Source organism: Siniperca chuatsi, linkage group LG22, assembly GCF_020085105.1.
Source record: "Siniperca chuatsi isolate FFG_IHB_CAS linkage group LG22, ASM2008510v1, whole genome shotgun sequence".
Taxonomy (NCBI): domain Eukaryota; kingdom Metazoa; phylum Chordata; class Actinopteri; order Centrarchiformes; family Sinipercidae; genus Siniperca; species Siniperca chuatsi.
In genome coordinates, this window is record NC_058063.1 from 15,334,382 (window position 1) to 15,358,761 (window position 24,380).

Below are 24,380 nucleotides of genomic sequence, written 5' to 3' on the forward strand. Positions count from 1 at the left end.
TCACATTTAGGTTATGTAAATATTTCCAAACATGTAGTTTACACATGTATTAAAAAATATTTCCTTAATTTATACATTTCTTGTGTACAAGTAAACTAAAATACATGTTTTTGATATTTTCCAACAAGCTGTCACTTGCATTTTATGTTGCCTTTGCACCAACTAAATGCATAAAACTGGACCCAATCTTTTGATACTTTTAGATTTCAAGAATCTAAATTTCCAGATACTAGATTTTTAAGGATTTCTCCTTAACAGTGGTATAGAAGCATAAACATGTGCACACCTGTATGGTTTATCACACTGAGCAAAATCCTGATATAGTGCCTCTTTTTTGACCAGGTGGAGTTCTGTGCCCCCAAGGTCAATCCCTCAACCAGTAATGACACTTAGACATAGCTTTCCATGTGCTTGATGAATTATAGCATGTCCCTCTGAGACTGATGAAGTGGTTTGATTTCTATCAAATGGTTTTTAACTCCCAAAGATAAAGTGATATTGAAAAGGTCTGTATTTTTTGTTATTTTCTCTGTTTGGTGGAACTTAAACTATTTTATCCAGCATCACAATAACATTATTTATACTAACAGTATTCTATGTAACTATGGAGCTGCTCGCAACACTACCACCACAACCTTATGAAATTCAAATTAGTGTCTAAAAATACAGTCTATTTCCTGATCAAACAAAAATCTGCACTTGGCAGCAGGAAGGGCTTACTCTACTATCAAGACTCCACCTATTTAAGGTTTGAAAGGAGCACATATCCTCAATAGGTTGTTTTTCCTGTTCTCCTCAGGCCTTACCTCACACTGGTATGCATAAATGAATACCAGATTTATGCAGTATAGATACAGTCTGCCATATGAAGCCCACACATAAGTGAAAGCAGAACATTTTCAAAAAGCCCAAACATTTTATTACCTATACAAAAGCTCTCACTAAATACAAAGCACATGATTAATTATGTTACGGTGAATAATGTATCAACGTATCAGCAGCAGATCTACACAGCTCGTCCAGGTACTTGCAGGCACCGCAGACTGACAGCCTTGTGTCGTCCTATAGTTATCATCTCTTTTCTTCTTTCTTAGTAAAAAGAAATTCCCATGTCTTGCTGATTTCCCCACAGCAGTTTGGTCTCTCCCAAATGACTTTCAAATATGGGGACAAGTGTCTGGATGATGGTCAAAACTTTGTAAGTGCTACTAGTTTGACTATGTTACCAACATGTAGCTGTATATGAAGAAGAAATTTTAAGTTTCTCTCTTCAATCCTGAAGTAAAATGTCCCTTTGTTTTATTTTGTCTTTATTCTTTAAATGCATTTTTAAACAAAAAACAAAAACATGCCTACCATGAATGAAAATCGACCAAACCTAGCAGAATGGTCCAATTTCATATAACCATCTGAATTCTAAAGCTTAACTTACTTAACTCTCTAACAATGAATCCTGAACTAATGCTAAAAATTAAGAATGACATTGTTTCACTTTGTGAGACTGGAGTGCGATCGCCTTATGTTGTCATTGTGATTACAAAGACACTCTAATGAGCTACATGGACATCATGTTATGAAAATAGCTGGTTAGTTGTACGTGTCTATTGCTCAGTCCTTCATGTATACATGTATACTGTAATAATGCATCAGTTATTAATAATACTGATTCTTCTCTATTGATCCTGCCTTCTACATCAGACTGCGACGATAGCCTTGCCGATGTTTTCTCCCTGCAGTATCCCCATAAAAGCAGCTGGCATGTTTTCAAAGCCTTTTGTGATGTGCTCCCGACACTGCAGTTTGCCCTGCAGAAGCAGAATAAATAAATAAATCACAAACATTACACTGAAGCAGAAACATGGGCAACCCTAGTAATTGAGATTAAGTCTTTACTGAAGACACACACAAACATTCTGAATTAGATCCAACATCATAATAAATTGTTTTCTGTCACAAACCTCTTTCAGCCATCCCATCAGCCTCTTGAGGGACACAGGGTGCTTGTGCTCCCACCTGCTCTGCATGAAGCCCTCCATCTTAAGCTGCTTGAAGATCATGGTCAGGTGGGGGTATGGGCCTAAGAGAGAGAGATGGTTGAAGAAATAAAACAAAAACAAAGTTCTGTCAATATAACGGTCTGTTTATACGTCTCCTCAGACATTTCAGTAACACAATGTCGCCCTCTAGTGACAAAGACATGAAATCATCTGAACATGTGAAGTTGTAAAGGGGTGAATGGCTTGTTTGCACACAGTTCTAACTGCATTTCACTATTTTTTTCCACAAACAAGTATTAAGTTAAAGCGGAAAAATTAGCAGGACTGTTGATATAGAAAATGAAAGTAAGGAAGTACACACCTGTTTGGGGCGTGGTGTCATTGTACATGGACACGGCTCCACACACGGCTATTCTTCCAAAGTTCTTCATCTGTTGCAAGGCAACACTTGAAGAAGGGCCTCCCACCTAAAATCAAGAAGAAGTGTCAGCTAAACCATTAAAACGAATAGTAATAATGACGTTTTAAACATTTAGCCCACACTGTTGGAGAAAGCAGGAAAGCTCGATTACCCACATTTAAGAGAAGATCTAAGTTAAAAATATATAAAAAGAGCAAAGGAGAGCATAAATAGGAAGTGGTCAAGGACACTTCACAGGCTTAGACACCAACATTGCTTACATTTTCAAAGAAGCAGTCATATCCCTCTGGAGAAGCTTTCTTCAGTGCCTCCTCCAGGGATCCAACAGTCTTATAGTTGAAGGCCACGTCGAAGCCTAGTTCTTTGAGAAAGGCCACCTTGGCATCAGACCCTGCTGAACCCACCACCTTACAGCCCTTCATCTTGGCAATCTGGCCCACCACGGAGCCAACTGCCCCCGCTGCAGCATTCACCAGCAGGGTCTCACCCTTCTGGAGTCCCAAGACTTCTTCTATCCCGTACAGAGCCGTTAGTCTGGAGAGAACAAGAAAAGAGTCAAATCTAATTAGGAAAACCTGAGCACGAGTGTATGTTTTCCCTCCAGTTCCACAGAGGAGCCTCTTTGACCTTTGCAATGTAAACTCTTTGTAATTGCTTCCATGGCGAGGTTTTCAGTGCTTATGGAGGTGACTTCAACTCACCAGCAGGACAAAACATCTGGAGCCTTACCCGTTTGTTTTCACAAAGAAAGACAAAACGCAGCCGTTCTGCTATGCTGAAGGTCTTTAAAAATAGCTGAGAAAAAACTCTCTCCCTTTTACCGGCCTTAAACACAAGCAGGAAAATGGAAATACTTTTTCCAGATTAGCAGTCTTATCTAACATTTACTCAGGGAAGGTTAAGTATTCTCTTTCTGAATAATAGTTCACATATGAAGGTAGCTCAAGCCTACCCTACTGCTAGTTACATTTGACTTCCTCTATCTCTTAAAGGGATTATGTCTTGCATCTTTAACTTTTACTTTGTGAACCAGAATTGTTTTGAGCATTTGTTTTGTCCTAATGATTCAGCTCAGACAGCTTCAGGAAGCCTGGCTGCCAGACTCCTCTGCATTCAGTTCCTACCCACACAGTCAACCTAACATCTGTCTTACCCTGGCATGCCGATGGCACCCAGAGCCAGGGACAGCGAGACGTCTTGCGGCCAGTCGGGCATGATGGGAATGAGGTCTGTCCCATCGCAGACTGCGTGGGTTCTCCAGCCGCAACGACCAACAACATGGCTTCCCACGGGAAATGCTGGGTTATTACTTTGAATCACTCTATAGAAAATCAAAATAACACAAAAACAGAGGAAAAAAGTAATCTGTCAATTAAGTGTGCCTCACCTGTTCCCACTTCAGTCTGTGGTGTCACTGCGCGAGTGTGCAATTCAGAGTGTGCTACTACTGCTAGCTAAAGCCATATGAATGGCATAAACACAGAACACAAGATTCAAATGAAAACGCAAAAGTACCTTTAAAATTAGAGCTCTTAAGTTTATGTATTTAAGTGTGTTGTGGTATCCTAGACAACTGTATGATGTCAAACCATGCAGATGAGTTTTGTGCACTTTGGTTCACAACAAAGTAAAGAAAATACATGTGGGTTTATTTTGAGGTTCTTTGGAAAGTTTGATTACGGAGTAATTTATTCTGCATGTTTACCAACAAAAACCTTCCCGCAGAAACAGATTGAGCGTCTGAACACTCAGCCAAGAACATTTCAACTGTCTGTTTTTGCTTTGCAGTCACTGTGAATCAAAGGCTTCAGTAATTAATAGCAGGTGCACGACGGGTTCTGTTTCAGTAAACATCAGGCATGCATGGTACATTATGGCAGATAAAAGACATTCCTCTGTGTGTGTGTGTGTGTGTGTGTGTGTGTGTGTGTGTGTGAGTAACTGTGTTTGTGGTCCTTACTTGGCCACTTGAGTTCCAATCATCACATCGCCTTCTTTCATGCGAACCCTACTGAGCGGCCTGGAGAGACAAAAAGTGCATTATGTTACATTTTATATGCATTTTTGGATTAGTGAATGATTTTGTAGTGTAAAGAGAGTGTTCACAATAATAGAGTGTTTTTCAGATTCACTCACCTCATGTATGGGTCGACACTGAGAAACACTGCTTCCAAAAGCACCTCTGAAACAAAAACAGCAAAATAACAGCGTTTAAGTGTACACTTTAACAACAGAGGTTTTCATCTTCTGTATGTGAATCAGATAAGTAAATACTGACTCATTTAAAAGTGCTTGGTGTTTAATGTTTGGGACAAAATGAAGACAAATAGTGTGGGCTCCGCTTCAAGCCAAAGTAGAGAGAATAAAGAGAAATCATCTTACCCCCATCTTTGGGCTCAGGGAGCTCCTCCACCTTGAGCTCAAAGTTGCTGTCCTTCGGGAAGCCGTCAAAGTGCTTGGTCAGGACCCACGTCTTAGCTTGGACCATGATTCTTTGTTTGGGACAGCTGTGAGACACAGAGCAGTTGGCTGATATTAAACAGACAGTAACATTTCGTGGTACAGCAATGTAATTCCCAGTGCTGTGCAAAATACAAGACATATTAGTAACTGGTTAGTACATCTAACAAGTGAAGCTGTAATCACTTGTTCAGGAAAGCCCACTTAAATCATGAAGGTGAGAAAAAGGGAAAAATTAAGAAAGACAATTCAACTCAATATAGGTATGTGAAATTAACTTGTGGAGACAGCATGGGTCAAGCTAAATCAAATCTTACTTCTTCTTATTAAAGCAGCAAAAGTAGGAGTTACATTATATTGTTAAGTCTTAAATTGATAGGTTCACCTCAGATTGCAGTATCCTGGCTGTGTACTCAGAAGTTATATTAACTGTGCAGTGTTACAGCAAATCAAAAATCTGCAATGCAAAACATTAAAGAGGAATGTGTTTACCTTACACAAACATTCCTGTACACATGCACACACACACGCATAAAAATACAGGAAGAAGCAAGTCCAATAATTTTCAGATTATACAACTCAACCACATCAATGACTTTGCATTTGTATAGGATGATTAACGCTACTTTCTGCAAAACAATGCAATGACACTGTTCTTATACGGTTGAAAGAAGACGGTAGTGAGTACATAGGTAATATGTGATGCTATAAATATAAAACCACAAGTAAGAGAACACAATTACAAGCTCATAAGTGAGAAGTGAACTCCCTTACTAGGAATGCCCGTCCGTCTTATGTTCCCTGATGCCCCGTCTCCTAAAATAGCAGGTAATCTAGTTCGTTTGAGCATGCTATACTACACAAAGCCCTATCAGCTTTATTCATACAACTTACCAGTTGTAGTTCTCCACAAAGAAATGGCAGAAAAAATGAAGTCACTGAGGAAAGGAGCAGGCAGCAGCAGGGTGCTGCAAGAAGAAAGGGAGAGGAGGCGGGAGTCAAGCTTCAAGCGTTAAATGTCATTGGTTGGAAGTTCAACGCAGGCTCCAATGTATGACGGAGAACGTCACGTTGTCCGTGCGTGAAGACGTGCGGTCATTTTGGATGTTTGGCGCGAGCAGATAACTTTGCTAGGTAGGACGGGATGCTAACAAAACGGAGTTCCTGAATACAATTGTAAGTAATGGAGTGACAGTTTGTTTACAAATTAGACTTTTTGTTGGTAAGATAGCACACAAAACACATTGCTTTCGACACGACTGACAAGAGCCATGGTAGTTAGTAGGCTAGCTATACTTTATATCTATTTAGTGGCTAGCGTACACTAACTGTTTACTTAAGCTAGCTAATTTAGCTGTTGTCAGCGAGCTTTTTGCTAAACACAAGAGGGCACAGAGTTACGATACCTTTACCAGATGACAGAAGCTAATATGTGTCCCTTTTCAGCCTAGTTACATCTCAGTTATAATTAGTGTATTCCACTTTATTTGCGAAAACACTGACAAGTGTTTAATGTTGTTAGAAATGTAGAGACGTTTTCGATTGCGGCGTAACTAACGTTAGTCAGCTAACTTAACGTTAATGATCAAGAGTCGGAGGCGTCTGTAGCTAATGTTACTGTAACGTTACTTGTGATAAAGATTAAATTTAATAGCTGGTGTCTTTTTAGTTGGAGCTGAAACATACATCGCTGTGATAGTGATATTGTGAGAAGAGACTAAATTAGTTAGATATCGTTATAATAACGTCATTGTAACATCACGTTAGTTAAGTCTATTCTTGGTCTTAACGGCTGTTTACTTTGCTATACAATAAGCTTACTTACTTACGCTAACTGCTTATTCATGCTGGTTGAAATTAACAGTTATCTAGATGCACAGTAAAATGTGCCAAAAGATGGGTTGGGTAGCATTCCCATGGAAACCCAGTATTCAGCCTGCCCTGTTTATCCACCATAACGATAACTGTTACCTATTATTAATGACTTTAAGAGAATATATTACTCAATATTACTGTGTTTTTTTTTCTTAAGGAGCGATATCCTGATCTGTTTTTTCCTACACTATATAACTACTTAGTCTACAATCTCACAATATAATTAGTGCTGTAATTTCGACATTATTGACAGCTCAGTAGCTCTGTATTAAGTATATATATTAAGTATAAGTATAACCTACATCACACATTTTCTTTAATGGTTTCCTGTAATGGTATGTGTACTTCCTGTAGTGTTTTGTGGAATATGCATGGAGAAAGGGGTTTGAGCTGTTGTGGCAGGAATATTTGGACTAAAACTAATCCTGTCTAATTTAACAAGCCTGCAATAAATCTTACTTTGATGAAGGTTATAATGTTCAGATTCAGTTTGTGAAACTGTTTTAGAGAGGAGTCGATTCAACTTTGGTCATGTTGGTGGCTGTTGTTTTTGGTGCTGTTGAATTGTGTTTCTTTATACTGAGTGGTGTTTTCTAATATTTAGTCTACCCTCACAGGTATAAATGGGGAGGACAATATATTAGAAACACATCTCAGGATAACACAGTACAATTCAACAACTTCAAAAATTACCATAAAACAGTTTCTCTTTAAAACAGTGTCTACAAAAACAGAACATTATAGCCTTACAGAAAATAATAAGTGCCAATGTGCTCTGACATATTAACTTTAACTGCTACTATTTACTTACTATTTACTATTTATTTTGTGTGCTTTGTAGTTCACTGTTCAATGTTGCGTGTTAGGAAATGGTTCCAGTGTTTTAAGTGCAATGGGGTGTTTTTAATAGCTGGATTACCTGAAACAAACAAAAAGCAGATGTGGATCAGGCTTTATGTAGCTGATAAGATTTTTGAATGGCTGGATTATCCATGATCCAAATCATGCAAATCAACTCAGGACATCCCTAGTCTTAAAAGATCATTAATATGCTTTGCAATATATATACTCTCACTCTCTTTGCATTGGTCTTCACCTAATCCTCCGTAATCCACATTGTGCTTCTGTGTGATGGACTAGCACAATAACAAAGGGGGCTCAGTGTGCTGAACCACCATGTTAGACGGTGGCCAGTTTGTGGAGGCCTTGGGCCGTCTAGGTTATCCTGGTGCATCATCACTGAAGGCCTCTGAGTTCGACTGGCTGTTTGACTGCGCCCCGGAGAACCTTCACTTCTTGCGCTTTGTATGTCGGACCCTCAACCGGAGCAATGTTCTCACCACGGAGGAGGCGCGTGCTTTTCGGGAGCTACGGAAGTCCGGCAAACCATTTCTGGATGAAGCAGCCTTGGGCGAGGTCCTGAAAACCATTGGACCTTCAGATGGGAGCAGTGCAAACATCTTAGGGCCCTCTTCTTCTTCTTCATCGTCCGTGTTTGCAGCAGAGGGGGATGTGGCCATAGAGGACTTGGAGGCAGAGCTCCAGGCACTGCGTAAAGAGAAAGAGCTGAAGCAGCGACGCTATAACAGGTTGCAGGTTGTGGCCACCTCCCGTGCGGATGTTGACCTACGACTTACTGCAGAGCTGGAGAGCGCTGCGTGTAAGCTAAAGGAGGCCAGTGCTTCCATTGGAGCTGAGAATGCTGACACCAACGCTCTATTACAAAACCTAACAGATGAGGTGAGCAAGCTTGCTTCATATCTCCTACTTCAGCCAGAAGCCAAGCAAAAAGGAAAAGGAGAACCTGTGACCCTGTCAAACCCTTCGACCTCCAAAAGCCCCACTGTTCTCCTCTCTCAGCTGTCCTTGGATCCCTACCTGCATCAGGAGGAGCTCAACACTAAAACACTAACTGCGCTCACTCAGAAGCATTTCTTCCAGGGCATCTCTGACATTGTTCAGACTTCTTGCTCTGAGCGCTTCCAGGTTCTTGACCTCAGTTCTTGTGAAGACAGAGAAGAGGAAGAGAATGAGCGTGAGGGGAGAGAGAAGGAGGAGCGGGTGGTGGAGCGCAGGAGGACAGAGATGGCCAGACTTCAGTGGTCTCATATTGTGGCCCAGCACCAACTGATGCAGGCCATGGCAGAGGAGAAGAGTGTCATGGCTGGACTGGACTGGCTCTCTGAGAAGTCCTCCCATACCAAGGTAAAGCAGACATATGTGGTGTATTTTTTTTGTCTTCTGCAAACAGTATAGCCATTCTCATAGTGTGTTCACTTCAATTATTGCTGTTCTGGCTTCCTTTCTCAAGCTCTCCTTCTTATCTACCTCTTCACTCTACCAGAGCATTTCCACCTCCTCCTCCCTGCATGTCCGTGAGGTTGTGTCCAAAAAGGAGCTGCAGGTGGTTGAGGCTGAGCTGGAGGCTCTGCTCCATGGACCAGTACCTGCTGCCCTTAGGGAGTCAGCCAGGCTGCTTAATGTGCCGGTAGTGAGAGGAGACTTGGCTCTGCAGGTGGCAAGGCAGGACTACTACACCTCCAGGCAGGAACAGGTTAGTTGATGATATCACCCATTTCACCCTGCGTTTTTCTGTAAAAACATGTCTTTGCAGACAGGTAATAGGTCAACTCTGATTAAGCTACTGAGAATTCAAATCAGGGCTCCAGACTAATTTTTTTACATTGGTGGCACTGGTGCACCCTGGAGCCCTGCAAATGTCTTGTTCTAAAACATTTCAGTGAGATACATGGTTCTTGCAAACATAAGAATGTTATACCTGTATCCTTCTGTTTAAGAATGACCGTACTGAATAGATCTAACAAATCAAGAATTAATCACAGATAAAAGTCATGGTTTTGATACCTTTGTCGATCATGTGCCATATGCAGAATCATGCTTAAGACATGGAACTGTCATTGCAAGACAATGTGGAAATGAGGATCAACAACCATAGTAAAATGAAATGTAAATCTTTCCTCCTAGGTACGTGACTACCTTCTCCGCCAAAAGGCGTCCTTTGACCTGGTGCTCCTGGCTCAGGAGATGGAGTTAAGGGGGTGGAGGATGTGTCTTAAGCAGCTGGGAGAAGTAAACAGCAGACTGGTAAAGGAAGGTGAAGCGGCAACCCTCAGAATCGAGTCCCTGGCACACCCTGATCTGGCTATCAACCCCAGGCCCAACCCTATCATCAGCTGCAAGGATGCAGCCTTCAGCAGGTAAGAAGACTCGATCTGTATGTAATACAGACTAGAGGCTGACATTTTTTTCAGGAATCCTGTGGGTCACGGGATTCCCATGGGATGGGAGTCAATTTCACTATTCATCACAGGACTGGGACGGGACAGGAAAAAAAAACACAAATGGGAGCGGGCAGGACTGGGAATCATAGGTCCGTTTTTATATATAAATATGCAGTTCTAATATGAAAAAAATGCAATTTTCTGATTATTATTATTTTTATCGGGAGCGTAATGGGACGGGAGTCATTCCCCTGGCTTTGGGACGGAACAGGATTTTTTTTAAACTGTCATGGGATTGGGACGGGACAAGAGTATTTTTGTGGGAGTGGGATGGGACAGGAGTGAAAATCCACTCCCTTATCACCCTCTACTACAGACCTGTTTTAGAGCTAAAACTGTTAGTTTTTCTAAAATGATGATGATAAATGATTCTTTTAATGTCAGCATTTTAGAAGCATTTATGTTACAAATGTCAAACTTGTTATAATAGTTTACCTTTTAAAGAATTCTAATATTTTATATAATTTGTCCTTCTAATCATTATGACAAGGGATAAGTAAGTAAAACGACAGAATGTAACACAATGTAACTCAGCTGATTAACTCGTACATTTACTATACTCATTCACTGTGTAAGGTGGCATGGGAATGTTTGCAGACCTAAACCAGAATTATTCACTCACCTCCTCTGCAATACTGTGATGCCATGTAGGCTGCTCTGTGTCCTTCTTTAAATGCATGCTGTCTCACTTTGGAATTTAATTCATTGTTGTATGCAACTATTTCCTCAGACTGCTCCAGATCCTTGACCATAATTCAGACCACAGTCGATCAGAGCCTTTTCGGACATATGAAGCATTGGACCAGGCTGCTTGTGACCTCGCAGGCAACCTCAGAGTGACCCGAGATGCTCTAGCTAGTGCTGGCCGTGAGCAGTACTACACAGCTGCTCGTCTTTATGGCGACTGTGAGGCGCTCCACAGGGCAATGTACACAGAGCTCCAGCAGCTGGTCTTAGGGCCGCAGGTACGTCCGATGGCCATCACTGACCAGCAGCTGCTCTGCCCCAATGCACAGGTGGGTTTGTTTCCTTTTATTTTATGCACAGTCATCTTGGTCAACCATATAGAGAGCCTTTCAGATGCAATCCTTAATGTGAGTCAGTTGATTTTTAAATTACTCGTCACTCTTGGTGAGGGAAGCTGGTAGCCCATTATGTTTTGGGGTTTTTTTGCACATTGTTCACATATATCACAATGTCAGGTACTTAATAAAAAGACACACGTGTTGGGTATAAAAGCACTGTGTGATAAATGGCTCCCAGGAGGAACTGCTTTGCTGCATGACACAAGCTTTAGTATCAGGAACAGTGTTGTGTGTATTTGTCTGCTGGCTTGAGAATATTCATATTTTTTTACTCAACATCTCAACAGTTTTGAGTGAATAGCTTTCAAGTTTCAAGCCATTTGTAGATGTCTCTTTGGGCTCTGGGAAATTGTGATGGACAAGTTTTACTTTTTATAGACTAACCAATTAAAGAAAATAGCGAAAATAATTGTTAACTGAAGAGTTGTCAGTGTCAACTATTCAACTATAATTGTTCACATCCTTTGGTAAATCAGCACATTGAAATTTACATAGAATTTTGCTCATTTTGTCATGCCACAATGTGGATAGCATATGTGACAGTATGCTGTAATTTTTTCGGCATCTGTGTCTCTATCACTCTGTTTGTGCGGTGGCATATTTATGTGTTCAGTAAGTGAAGAACAGCTATGCCTCCTTAATGATTTAACTTCTAGGTTTTCTTTAAATTGACACATTTTGTCTGTATCTCCATTACTCATCTTGATAAATTACTGCATTTGCATAACTAGTTATGGTTGATGTTTATGATAATTAAAGCTGGCTATTAAGCAGTTCAGGTACCTCATACAATAGGTTCAAATATGTGCTCACCTAGCCTGTTACTATTTAATTCTTTGTTTATTTCTCATTCCTCTTCCTTTGTCTCTACAGGAGCTGACGGCGAAGCTTGTGGAAGCAGAGTCTCAGCTGCAGAGTTTGCAGCATGTAATGCAAGAAATTATGGGGGAGGTTAAAGCCAAGCGTTCTCAGCTGGAGCGCAATGCCCTCCTCAGGCGGGAGAGGGAATTATACATCTACTTCCACTTGGATGCACGGCTACTGCAGAAAATAGTGGAAGATCTGGAGGGCAAAATGGCTGCAAGAGAGGGCAGCAGTAAAACCTGCCAGAATGAATGAGGAGCGCTCTACCTCAACGTTCAATCTCTGTGCTAAGGGAGTTGACTTGTGTTATCTAGTTTGAAGATATCTAATGAGTACACTCTGTGCTTTCAGTGGCAGAGGTTTACTAAGCAAGCCCTTCCCTGGTACAAAGTGTGATCCTAATCAAAGTCTGGACCTTCACCTTTTTGGTTTGTGCAGGAGACAGAGATCAATCCCTTGGGTCTTCATTGACTCATCTTTGGGACAACACTCAACTTGGGAAAAAGTGTGGTTGTATAAGAGCAGTGCAGCTTATATAATGATTGGGATTCATTGGAGTGTTTATTTCAAACTATTTTTACATAAACTAATCAGAATAACTTTTAAATTTAGTGTTTTGTTCTCTCGTGATGTTCTAAAATGTCCTTGTTTCCTCTTTGTCTTAAGTCATCTGATTAATAAAGTAATATGTTATCTTTATGGAGGTGACAGTTTTTTTTAATTTAAGGTTATTGAAGTCATTTCTGGAGGCATAGCAGAATACTTGGTATAGTATGCTGTGCAAAAGACCCTTGTCAATAGGTTTTTGCACATTGTTGGATGTGCTTTGGGGGTGCCAATGTAAACCAGGTCTATGTGTAACTGACCTAACTCTCCCCTTTGTCATGTTTAGGGCATTGGCAGTTGAAGAGTCAAAGAGCCTCAGGTAGAGAGAGTATTCAGGCATTCTGACAGGGAGGAGATGGAGCAGTCTAGCAGCAGGTTGTACTCAGGACCTCTGTCCCAGGCGGCCCAGAAGATCCTGGCTGTACTGCGGGCCGGCAGTCTACATGCAGCCAGGCGTAACCACAACTACTCCTACAATAACAGGCAAAGTCAGTCAGGAAGTAAGCATAGAAAATCTTACTTAACTGTGTTGCAGTATATTATGACAAAAAAAATAAATAAATCAGGGATCTCACGTGAAGCCACAAGTGAACTGATTTGCTTAATTGATGTGCATAACATTTGTTTCCAAACTGCTGAACAGGCTTAACTAAGTAACATTTGGGATGATTGTAAAATACTGGCAACAAGTGTTGAGTATTAAAGGATACTGTATGTTATTTTGGAGTTCAGTAATTCAACAAAAAACCTTTGAAGGAACGTGCCCACTTAATAAATTAATAATTATCAAGCCTAGTTTCTTTGGCATTAAATCGTGTGTATTAGAAAATTTGCCACTTCACTTTGTGGCCATGTAGTTCATGTATAAAGTGTAAAACGAGACGTGATGTAGAATTGACATTTTTGCTGCTCAATTAGGCATTGTATATAAGTTATTTAATACTTTTATAAATGTAGTTTCTCAGTTGTTCCCAGAGAGTTTACGGTTTTCTCCCTTGCTGTGTATATAGTAGTGCAGAGGTGTTATGGCAGCCAGAGGGAGCCTTTGGCTCAGAGTAGTTGGAGCATGAGTCAGGAGGAGAGCAAAGATGGAGACACAGTCCGGTAAGACAGATTAACTAGAAGCTATGCACAGATATGAAAACATGCACTTATGATTAGAGTATCCATTTTTTAATATCTTATTTCTACAGTCACAATGACATTACTTACTTGAGGAGATTGGTGCAGAAACATCTTGTCCTACACAATGACAGTAATCGCCAGCAGTTGAATACTATACATGAGTATAACTATTAGTATTTGAACCATAGTAGATGTAATTGTGGGTTGGACTGTTCTGTAATATTTAATGTTTATAACTTTATAACTGAGGCATGATTTTACTCATGCAATAATATATTCTAATCCTTAATGTATTTAATGCAAGTGTAAAACAGTAAATGAAAACCCTTTTGCCAATGTTATGGTTCAGAACATGGTCCAGACCCCAGGTGTCGTCCTCTTACCATGACTCCACCAACCAGTGGCAGAGCTCTCAAACCTCGGCCTGCTATCAGTTCTCGCAGACACCAGACTGCTCCCTGTCGTCCCAGGCCTCCTCCTGTTCCTCCTCCTGCTGGGATTCCTCACTCCAAAGACAGGCGTCTCAGACTGAAGCCTATTATCAGTACTCACAGATTTATTCCCACAGAAACTACTCCGAACCCCCTGCTTACCAGACCAGCCAGGCTCAGTCATTCACTCAGCATGAGGTTTCTGAGACAGCAGCATCGTTCTCCCATAGAGACAGATACACCCCGTCCCTCCAAATACCCGAGAGTCTTTGTGAACGTCAAGCTACACCGTGGAGAAAGTAGGTAGCAAGGGAAATGGGGATAGTATTTTATGGTTGTTATCATTGTTAAGTGTGTTAATGTATGTATGCATATAACACGCTTGAGAGTATTTGATGTATTCAGAAATGTTCAGGGGTTAAAGAGAACATTTTGCTGCTTTGACATTTTCCCTTTAAGATACTTATATAACCTTGGTAGAAAAGGATTCAGTCGTAGTCATCTGGACACTGTTTTCAGAATCAAGACGTTTCGGCTCCCATCCGGAAGTCATTCTCAATTGTGAAAAAAATTGGACGGGAACTGGAAATTTAAGCTATGCTAATCAGGCACTTAACAGTGATGAAGTAGATGCAGCCAGAAAACAATAGGCCTGATTACTGATTACTGGGCCATCTTGAAACTATTAGGTCAGTTTCAGGTGAAACTAGCTATTAACAGATACTCAGGCAGGTTCCTTCCTGAGGGCAGGGCTTATGTAACTCAGAGTAGCTTAAATTTCCAATTCCCGTCCCATTTTTTTCACAATTGAGAATGACTTCCGGATGGGAGCCGAAACGTCTTGATTCTGAAAACAGTGTCCAGATGACTACGACTGAAACCTTTTCTACGATAGAACACTCCTGGACGAATGAGGGACTACACCGTGATATATAACCTTGGTTAACACAAAGGAAAGAAATCTGAAGTTTAGCATGAATTGATCTTCTGTTGCTGGTTTTGTTAATGAAAAGTATGTGTTATAAAATAAGCATACTCTTTTCATTCATAGCTTCACTGAAGAAATCAGGCCCTCTTTCATCCATAATCTTCTTCCAGACAACGAAGCTCCCGATGATGTATTGTCCCCCACAACAGAACAGCCTAATACCCATATAGAGGAGCCTTCATTGGCTTGTCACCCAGTGTCATCCTGTTTTAAAATAAGTGAAGAGACAAATAACAACACATCGGGGAGCTGGAACATCCCCAGAAATGAGCTAGAAGATAGTCAAGCAAAATGGAAGCTACCTCTGTCCAACTCCACTGAAGAGGCCACTAGTGGAGGAGAAGATGGAGGCCCACTATTTCAGCAACCAGAGCCTGAAACAATCAAAACTGGACGGATACATGTTCTTCCCAGTGGCTGTGTAACAAGACAGGAGACAGGCTGTGATGCACATTCACCCAAGCCGATGAGAAATCTAGTTGGGGACAAAGGGGTGGAGCTGATAGTGGATTCAGAAAATATGACTGAGGCACGTACACGACAAATGTCAAACATTGAGCGTGAAATGCAGGATGTAGTAAATGGAGTTACGTGGAAAGAGAAAGAACATAGGAATGCAACACTGCTAAATGAGAAAGGATCAGCCAATGAAATGGGAGGAACTCAGCTTTTGGGAACCAATAAAAACACTAGTTTAGAGAGGAATTTGAACTTGTTAGCTACAACAAGTATCATGGACAGAATCTTTGACTGTGATACTGAAGGAGAAAATCTTTGGGAGAGAGAAGAGAATGACTTTGATACACCTGAAATCAAAGAAGTTGAACATCCGCCTGGCATTAAGACTAAAGAGATATCAGTGGGATGTAATACTGACAGTCCAAAAAAGATCTCAATATCTTTAGAAAGGAGAGACTCTAAGGTGAGTCACTACCAAGCTGAAAACACTCAGGACATGGGTCAGGCTCTGAATGAGACAGGAGAGAAGCACACAGAAAATCCACAGGTGCAGTGTGAGACCAAATTTGTCCTGGGTGACAACACTGCTGATAACCTGGAAAGAACCACAGAGGAAAGAATAGATGTGATGGAGGTCAGGTTGGAAGTGGAAACGGAGAGCAGGACAAAGGCAGATGTTGGTACAAGCACTGAAAATAAGATGGAGACAGAACAGCACCATTGTTCTGTCCAACTAAGAGAGAGGGAATGTGAGACACATTATAGAGAAGTCAGTGAGTTACCTGGAAGAGACACTGAGCCAGGAGGGAGGAGCAAAGACAAAGATGAGTCAGTGATGCCACCTGTGGACAGTGAGGATGAGAGTACATCTACAGGTAAGTGCGTGATGATTTGTAAGAATACTGTGCCATATCGTCTTGGTTTCTTTACAGTGGCCAACTTGAAGTTTTACATTTACACAATATTTGTTCTCATTTGATTGAATTACCGACAAGCCAGGAAACAGATATACCTTCAGTTTAAATTTGGTGGTGACTACACTTGATGCTCATTTTATGTCTATCCATTCTCACCCCACTGTGACTGAACTGTCAACAAATATGCCGTTTACAGCATTTACCACTAGAGAGTGCTAGAATACTTTTCTATGTACATACTTTAACCAACTGCAGGAGTAAATGCACTCCAACAATACATAACTATCAATTTTTGTCATCAGCTAACCACTCTAAGAATTCACTAAGCCATTGGGTCTCTTTAAACAATTTTTGCTAAACAATAGTAATGCTACCTATTTAAAGGGGGGAGAGACTCAAAGAATGACAAATGCTATTCCTGTTGTCAAAGCCAGAGTACTGGGGCTGTATTACATTAATGAGGAGGGGTCTGTGGCGTTTCAGATTCTGAATATGGAACCAGAAATACTACAACATAAAGGTCTATAAAGCTACACTCAATTCTCACAGGAAGCAATAATTTAAAATTTGAGACTTCATTTGTAGTTGAAATACAAATAAACTGCTTGACCAAGTGCCTGTGTTCTTCGCAGGACATAAATGTAATTCATTTATTTTTGGAAAAACAGTACTAGGGGGTGCTAAAGCATTTTAAGTTGTGTCAAACTCTTGCCGGTGGCTTTCTGCCATCTTTCTTTTATCAAAGTGGCGGCGATGACAGAGCAGTGCTGAGGCGACTCAGCACTGATGAGGGATGTTGTGTGCCTGCTCACATTACACCCGCAGGAAGGGAGCTTGAGTCTCAGCTGCTGAGACAATGCTGAGTCAACTCACACACGCATACACATCTACAAGCACACACTCAACACACACGCAAACAAGTGTGTTGAAACAAAATGTCAGTTTGATCTTAGCCAGGATTTCTAGCTTTGGCTGACCTTGTCCTGACACACACGCACACACTGCGTAAGCGCCCATACATGCTTACTCAAACATGCTTACATAACAGCGTGGGTTCATTGATTGAGGATGTGTCTGAAAAGTGATGATCTGATAGAAATGCTCTTATCTCCACCCTTCTAGAGGACTCAGGTACAGAAAGTTGTTCCATGCCAACATTGTCCCAGGACTGCAGGGCAAAAAGGTCAGGGTTCAGAGCTCCCTGTCTCCATGGGAACCACCAGCACCCTAACAATGTACAAGTGAGTCTACTTTGCTTACACACTTTAATTGGGGGAAAAGTGTCTCACTTGCTGAGATTTGTTTATTTCTTTTTATACGGAAATACTGATGTGTCTTTATTTTCCTCTGTAATTGTCTGTCTCCCACTCTACCTCCGTAATCCCTGTAGGCAAAGGCAACGGTGTATACAGCAGCAACACACCAAAAGGTCCTGAAATTTGAATAGCTGCTTTCAAAAGGATTAGGCTTCTATTTCCCCGATGTGCATAGAAATCAATCTAGCTTGTGTGAAACCTGGTGCCGTAGGCAGTATTGCAGCATGCTGACAAGTGATAGCGCCCCAATGAGTCGTAAAGTAAAAAAAAAAAGGCCTGACAAAGTAGTCCACGATACATATTGCAGAAAGGAGAGAGAGAGAAGCAAAGAGAAAGTATAAAGGGAGGTGGAGAGGTGGAAGGATGGTGTGGGAGAGCGATAGAGAAAGGATGCAGTGAGAGAACTGAAGGGGAGAAAAGTGGGAGAGGCTGAAAGATGGAGGAGAAGAAGAGAGAAAGAGGTGCAGGACTTCATTGTATTGCTACAATCAGCAGCAAACACACCAGTCCTTTCTCTTTCTCTCCCCTCATTCATTCTCTTACACTCTCCTGCACCCAGTACTGGGCTACGGGCCATGGCCTGCCTTGGTTTTCTATCTATATTTTGTAGCACAGCACCCTAGGGGGGTTCATGACTTTGTCAGCAGGAAAACGGGTTGTGTTTACAGGGAAATGAGGAAGACTCTCCTCAGGGAGCTGAATCACTGGAAATCCTACATACCGAGCCCTCTGCTGACAACCATATAGAATTGTGTGCATACACAAACCCACACATAGTCTGAAAATCCTCAGAATACCAAACTTCACATCTTTTACCTAGATTTCAAAGAACACAAGTACACATGCTCACACTCAGTGCTTTTGCATAAATAGAAATGGGAGTTACGGTATTAATAATGGAGATGTTTTTAAGATGCTGGGAAGGTTACAGGGAGGGGAGGGTGTACTTTGGGAGATGGGACTCAAATTTCTGTCCATCTTATTTCGCACCTTTTTTAATGCCTCACCTTTTTTCTCATCCTCCCACTTCTCCACTGGCCTATTGGGTGATAAGATTTTTGTTGGGTGACAACCTCGCATCTTACATTTTGGTAATTACATGCTTTTCTATCAAGTTAAGCCATGTTTATTATTTATTTTGACCCCTTGCACCTCTCACAGTACCTCATGCAGTACAATTCTCACTGGGTGACATATTATGTGTTGAATTACATACATAAACAGCACAGACCATATATACTTCTTATATAATGTATGTCCTACATATGTAATCTGTCAGATACGTTCATTGAACCCTTTCTAGTGTCAAATATTCATTGTTAACCAGGCAAACCAATCTGGGTTTTTTTTTTTTTTTCATGAAAAATAAATAAGTACGACTGAGTGTGAGTGACACTACTTCAGGCAGGCTGTCAGACAGACAGTGTCTTCACTGTCTGTGTTTTTGTCTGGGACACAGTGCTGAGGGCTGAATGTGTGCCACAGTCCTCTCTTCACATCCTCCCTTTTTTCTTTTTCCTGTTTGTTTGGCTTCCCTTTTTGCTTCAGTTTTCTTGCTCACGCACCTGCTCACCTGTTTACTTTCTCAGCTTTCATTGTCTCTTTCACAAATTTTGTATTATCCAGCTAGATGCAGAATATGAGTAACCTTATAAGGCATGCATTCTTCTCTGTGTTAAAGCTAATTATGTGCAACTAGAAAATGTAACTTCATTCATTCTGATTTGCTGTTATGTATTGATTTTCTGTGTAACAAAACGAACACAGTTAGAGTCTGTTTTCAAGTGCCTTCTGATGTTGCAGAATTAATCCTTCTAAATCTATTCTTGCCTCTCCTGTTCTCTCTGTTTCCTTTGTCCCTGTCTGACTGCACACTGTTCACCTTTTCTGTTGTGTAGACTGCTAATGGAAGTATCAGAGGGAGCAGCTCAAGCGTTTTACTGGCCCCAGCAAGCACTTTTGTTGTTGGACAAAACTCCTCAGTACAGGACTTGGCCTCAACAGCCATAAAAGCAAGCGGATCACTGGAAAACACCAACCTACCTACTTCCCAAACTCATTCACATCATCCTCTCCTAATCCCCTCCTTCCACTTAAAGAGGAAGCATGAAGTACTTCAGCACCAAAATGCTCACCCTCCTCCTAAAATCTACCTAACCAGGCGTCCTCCAAAATGGGAGCCACTTCATTCCTCACAAGAAAAGACAGGGAAAGAAGGAGTCAACGAGCTGAAGAGAGCCAGACCCAAAACCTCTATCCTCCCGGCTGTACCCCCAGAACCACAGACTAAAGCCAGTCCTTCACATAAAACAGGAATAGTGTTAGGGGTACATAAAGACCCATATGCCCCAAAGCAAACTCGACCAATTCATCTGAGTGAGGTGAAAGAAAGGTCTCTTGAATCAGCTACGAATGCTTGCAAACAGACCCCATCTTCTGTGACCTTGACATGCAAACCACTCAAGCACAAGCGGGCCAAATGTGGACCTGACCAGGGGACAAATATGCCAAAGATATCCCATGAGGGGGCTAATGGTGTTGAGCTCCAAAAGCAATCCAAAGCTGGCTGTCTGACTGCAACCTTGACATCTGACCCCAGAGTAGAGGATTATGGGAAGCTGAACCAAGACGAGAAGATGCAAATGCTTGAGAAGGCAGGGAAGGCCAAGGCGCTGGTGCTAACCTTGGTGTCCCGAGATGGAACAACTCAGTTAGACCCAGAACAGGTGAGCAGAGCTGGGCGACAGGTGGAGCTTTCACACTCTTGAAATAAGATGAAAAAACAACAGTAGAATTTATAAAGTAACCACTGAACAAACTTTCTGTGGTTGATGAAATTGGGAGACTTAACATCCATACGTAACATTTATCAATATAAAGTAGGTCAGGTCCTTAGTTCTGATTGGCTAATTTATATTGAAAAATTACTGTTTCAGTTTCCCTTTGCATCTGTAATGGAAGGAAGACTCTGAAAAAGACTTTGCCTTGTGTGTCTAGTATCTGTCCCAGTTGTTATAAGATTAGTGTAAACCGTTTACTCTTGTGGCTTACTGCTTCATTAACTGTTTGCTCATGTTAATTTCCCTCTCTGATCCTTGATATAGAAGCTCACTCCACCAGTGTGTGGCCTACTCGTACTGATGAAGACCAATCTCGACTGCAGCACACCAGAGGACTCGCTCGGGCCAAACGACAGTCTGGTCTACTTAAAATTAGAGCACACACCTGCATGGGCCCAGCAACACACACACCAGAGCCAGGAGCTCTTTACAAGGTCTGTGTGTGCAAGTGTATGTGTTTGTATGAGAGAGAAGTGAGAGTAAACATGATAATGAGTGTGAATTTGTAGTAGTGTGAGTTTGTAGTACGTCCATTTGCGCTTTTGCATCCATCAAAAAAGTCTTATTCATGTTAGTGTTTCATACTTATTTAGTTTTAAAACAGGATTACTTAGCTGTGTGTGTGTATTCCATAGAGATATGCTGCTACAGGTGCTATCAAGAACTCAACTGGTGGTGTGCTATAAAGCCAAGGATTTGCTTCGTACAGCTCTGCAGTTTTACAGACGAGACCTCAGCTGGAAACAAGGCAGAGCACACATACGTGCATACACATACACACGTAGAAGTACATGAATTGAAAGGTGGCTGTTTAAAAGTTTGTAGTTTCGTCTCACTTTTTTTTATTGCATGAGTGTGGTCAACAAAGTCAGCCAAAACATCCAAAGCACAAACAATGTAAAAATACAACACTCTTCAACAAAACAAAAACACAACACAGAGGAAAGTCTGTAGTTTCATCCTTTACAAACAGCTGTAGACAGCTTGAATTCTATTAATTACAATGGATTTCAGTAATGACAACATGTGCTGTAATCTCCAAAGTTTTGTTGCCATCTCTCATTTGTCTCTCATCAGTATACAGTACAGCATGTTGAATACTGCTCAAAATCATAAAGACCTGTCCTCTCTCTCCAGTGGCAGGGTGTCATATCCAGGACCCACAGGTGTCAGGGTGGCTACTGGATCCTGCAAATCCCTCCTCTTGCTACCAGGACCTTTTCAATAAACATTGCAAAAGACCCTGTACAACACCTGCTCTGGGTACCAAGAAGGTTAGTTCAAATGTTCAAAAAGTTCTGGATCCAAGTAGGAAAATTCCCTGTTAAGATGTCAGGGTCACCAACAGAACAAATTGTTGGAGCTGATAGGGTTTCAGTGTCTTGAAGGACAGCACAGTGGACGCTTGGACACAGTGGTCTGAGCCCAGGTCATTTGGTTGTCAAGTCAATGCCTCACCCAACTATCACTAGTTATAGTTAATAGACAGTGGCTGTAATTTACGTTCTGGTACCTGGACTGCCTATTCTTCCCTGAACACAAGGAAGAAGTAAATCCACAATATCTTCTTCCAGAAAGCAAGCTGAGTATGTTACTCTCCACCTACTCTCTTTCTCTCCGTTTGTCTGTCTGTCGCACTCGCTCAGGTTTCTCAGATCATCTCAGGTCTGTATTCGCTCTACTGGCTTAACATGGAGCTATGCTCTAAACTAAAGGTTAGTTGATGTGTATACACACACACACACACATACCTGTACATACAGTATAGGCACAACACATTACCTGACTGGACTTTTTGTGTGTGTGTAGAGCCAGGGGCTGTGGGAGCTATACTCAGACATGGAACTGAACATGATCACTGTTCTGGCAGGTGAGGACCACTTTGCTGTTTTTCTTCAGTAGATATTGGTATTTGGTTCAAGAGACAATATTACATTACAAAAATGTTGTCATTGCTCTGATTCAATCAATTCAAAACTTGAAGAAACTTGATTAGAGTTGCCTATATTCAGTTTTACATGTCCCTGTTCTTTTCACTTAACATTCAAATCAGGTCTCTACAGTTATAATAACCCTCTATTAGTAGTAGACAGATTTACTATATCAGGTCCTGTGGATCAGTAAATACTTTTGTTGTTTCAGCCATGGAGAGCCATCGCATCCATGTGGACAAAGAGGCTCTTAAGAGAACTTCCGACCTGCTGGGGGTAAGGCAGAACATCAGACACTGAATATAATGGCTAGTGTATTTTAAAGTTTCCCTATTTGTGTTATTAATATATAGAGCAGAACAGCTTTTCATATGGCTGCTGGCAGAGTAGGCAAACTTATCTCTCACTGCCTCATGACTAATGTTAATTTCCGACCAGAATAAAACAATGGGACAGGAGCAGTATACACAAATTCTGCTCAGTGTGTTTAAAGATAGACAGGCAAGTAATTTCATTTACCTACATTTCACTGCCTTGTTTTTTAGTGAAATACTACAGCAGCACAGGGCTGAACATGTTGCAAACACACTTATTATAACTTATTAATTAATGTGTTAATTAATTAAAATTAATTCATGTTCATGGTGATAGGGGAACACATAACAGTATTCTATGTATAATTATTTTTAAAGCACACAGACTTTCTACATTTTTCAAATTGTTTCAGAATTTTCTACATCAGGAAAGCAAAGGGGTACCAATCTAGGTCTCTCCATACATGTCTAGTTATTTCTTTCCATTTAAGTTAGTTTCTTTCCATACATGCATAATGTATGGAAAGAAAGTGTATGGAGATAACCCTTAGTCATCATCAGTCTTCACATCTAGCTGACAGTCATATAGGCATAGGTATATAGCAAACTGGACACTGACCAGAATCCTAAAAGGATCTTTACATTAATCCTTGTTTTGAAGAGGAAAATGTGTTGGAGTCCTATGTAACAGCGTCCATGGGTTTATCAATTATATGTTATCAAACCAACTTAATGGAAAGGCTTCCTTGGAAACTTTGTTGGTTTTTGCCAGCCTGCGTGTAGGTATGATGTTCAGGGTCAGCTCAGATTTGTACTGCATCACTCTTAGCTGATTGCATTTTCTAGTGGCTGCCGAACCACAAGAAAAATCTTTCTTCTTCTGGGTAGGATTAGTGAGGTGGTGGGTGGGCATCCTCCGGTGACCTGTCATGTTTACGAGCAGATAAAAACCAATTCAGGAGACTACTCTCAGATGTACAGATGTTGTGGACACATGCAGGCTGAGGAATACACACATGTTCCTAATCAGTTTTGCAGGCAGTCATAGAGACATTCAACAACACACACTCTTAAACCCACTTACAACTCTTGCAGGCACCAGCAGGGGTGTTGTTGAGAGAGAGTCTTTTGGTGTCTTGGCGTGTTTCTATTAATAGAATGGAGAGTCTGTCTTTTTCCTTCAAGAGGCTGTGCTGCAGGAGCATCTCTGTCTGCCTCTGCCAACATACACACACATACTGAGGCACTGAAGTTTTTGCAGACTGCTGCAAAGTTATGTACTGTATGTGTGCTTGTGTTTTTGTGTCGTGTTGGATTTCTTTTTATCTGAGTTGTCAAGTTCACCTGTCTGAACACCTAAGCAGAGGATCCCTCCTGTCTGTCAGCCTGCATCTTACAAACATGCTCACATGCTCTTTTGTCTTTTCAGCCTGCATTATTAAAATTCAG

General features: G+C 41.2%; 2 protein-coding genes across 7 annotated transcripts; one reads left to right on the top strand and one right to left on the bottom strand.

Annotated features, from left to right (window-relative positions):
* Positions 1-896: 896 nt before the first annotated feature.
* On the bottom strand, positions 897-5,895 carry LOC122870016 (prostaglandin reductase 1-like). 3 transcript variants are annotated; one of them, XM_044183588.1, is made up of 10 exons: positions 5,773-5,860; positions 5,264-5,335; positions 4,801-4,925; positions 4,555-4,600; positions 4,379-4,438; positions 3,572-3,739; positions 2,679-2,952; positions 2,359-2,464; positions 1,959-2,077; positions 897-1,805 (listed from the first exon to the last, which is right to left on the bottom strand). In XM_044183588.1, the coding sequence occupies exons 3-10, from the start codon at positions 4,904-4,906 to the stop codon at positions 1,695-1,697; spliced, it is 990 nt and encodes a 329-aa protein (XP_044039523.1). In that variant the 5' UTR covers positions 4,907-4,925; positions 5,264-5,335; positions 5,773-5,860; the 3' UTR covers positions 897-1,694. The 3 variants fall into 3 exon arrangements, with proteins under 3 accessions (XP_044039523.1, XP_044039522.1, XP_044039524.1); XM_044183587.1 differs by lacking the exon at positions 5,264-5,335 and having other exon boundaries at positions 5,773-5,895; XM_044183589.1 differs by lacking the exon at positions 5,264-5,335 and having other exon boundaries at positions 5,653-5,776.
* A 20-nt stretch (positions 5,896-5,915) lies between these two features.
* Positions 5,916-22,556, top strand: LOC122870015 (HAUS augmin-like complex subunit 3). 4 transcript variants are annotated; one of them, XR_006376475.1, is made up of 11 exons: positions 5,922-6,054; positions 12,897-13,110; positions 13,621-13,714; positions 14,085-14,465; positions 15,218-16,488; positions 17,653-17,771; positions 19,745-20,572; positions 20,951-21,120; positions 21,824-21,960; positions 22,333-22,401; positions 22,496-22,556. XR_006376475.1 is itself a non-coding variant. In XM_044183584.1 (10 exons), exons 2-9 carry the CDS (start codon positions 12,966-12,968, stop codon positions 21,479-21,481), a joined length of 3,168 nt encoding a protein of 1,055 aa, XP_044039519.1. In that variant the 5' UTR covers positions 5,922-6,054; positions 12,897-12,965; the 3' UTR covers positions 21,482-21,489; positions 21,824-21,940. The 4 variants fall into 4 exon arrangements, 3 of the variants coding, with proteins under 3 accessions (XP_044039521.1, XP_044039520.1, XP_044039519.1); XM_044183584.1 differs by lacking the exons at positions 22,333-22,401; positions 22,496-22,556 and adding an exon at positions 21,322-21,489 and having other exon boundaries at positions 21,824-21,940; XM_044183586.1 differs by lacking the exons at positions 12,897-13,110; positions 13,621-13,714; positions 14,085-14,465; ... (5 more) ...; positions 22,333-22,401; positions 22,496-22,556 and adding exons at positions 7,894-8,958; positions 9,098-9,307; positions 9,739-9,971; positions 10,786-11,020; positions 12,014-12,703 and having other exon boundaries at positions 5,916-6,054.
* Positions 22,557-24,380: the final 1,824 nt, after the last annotated feature.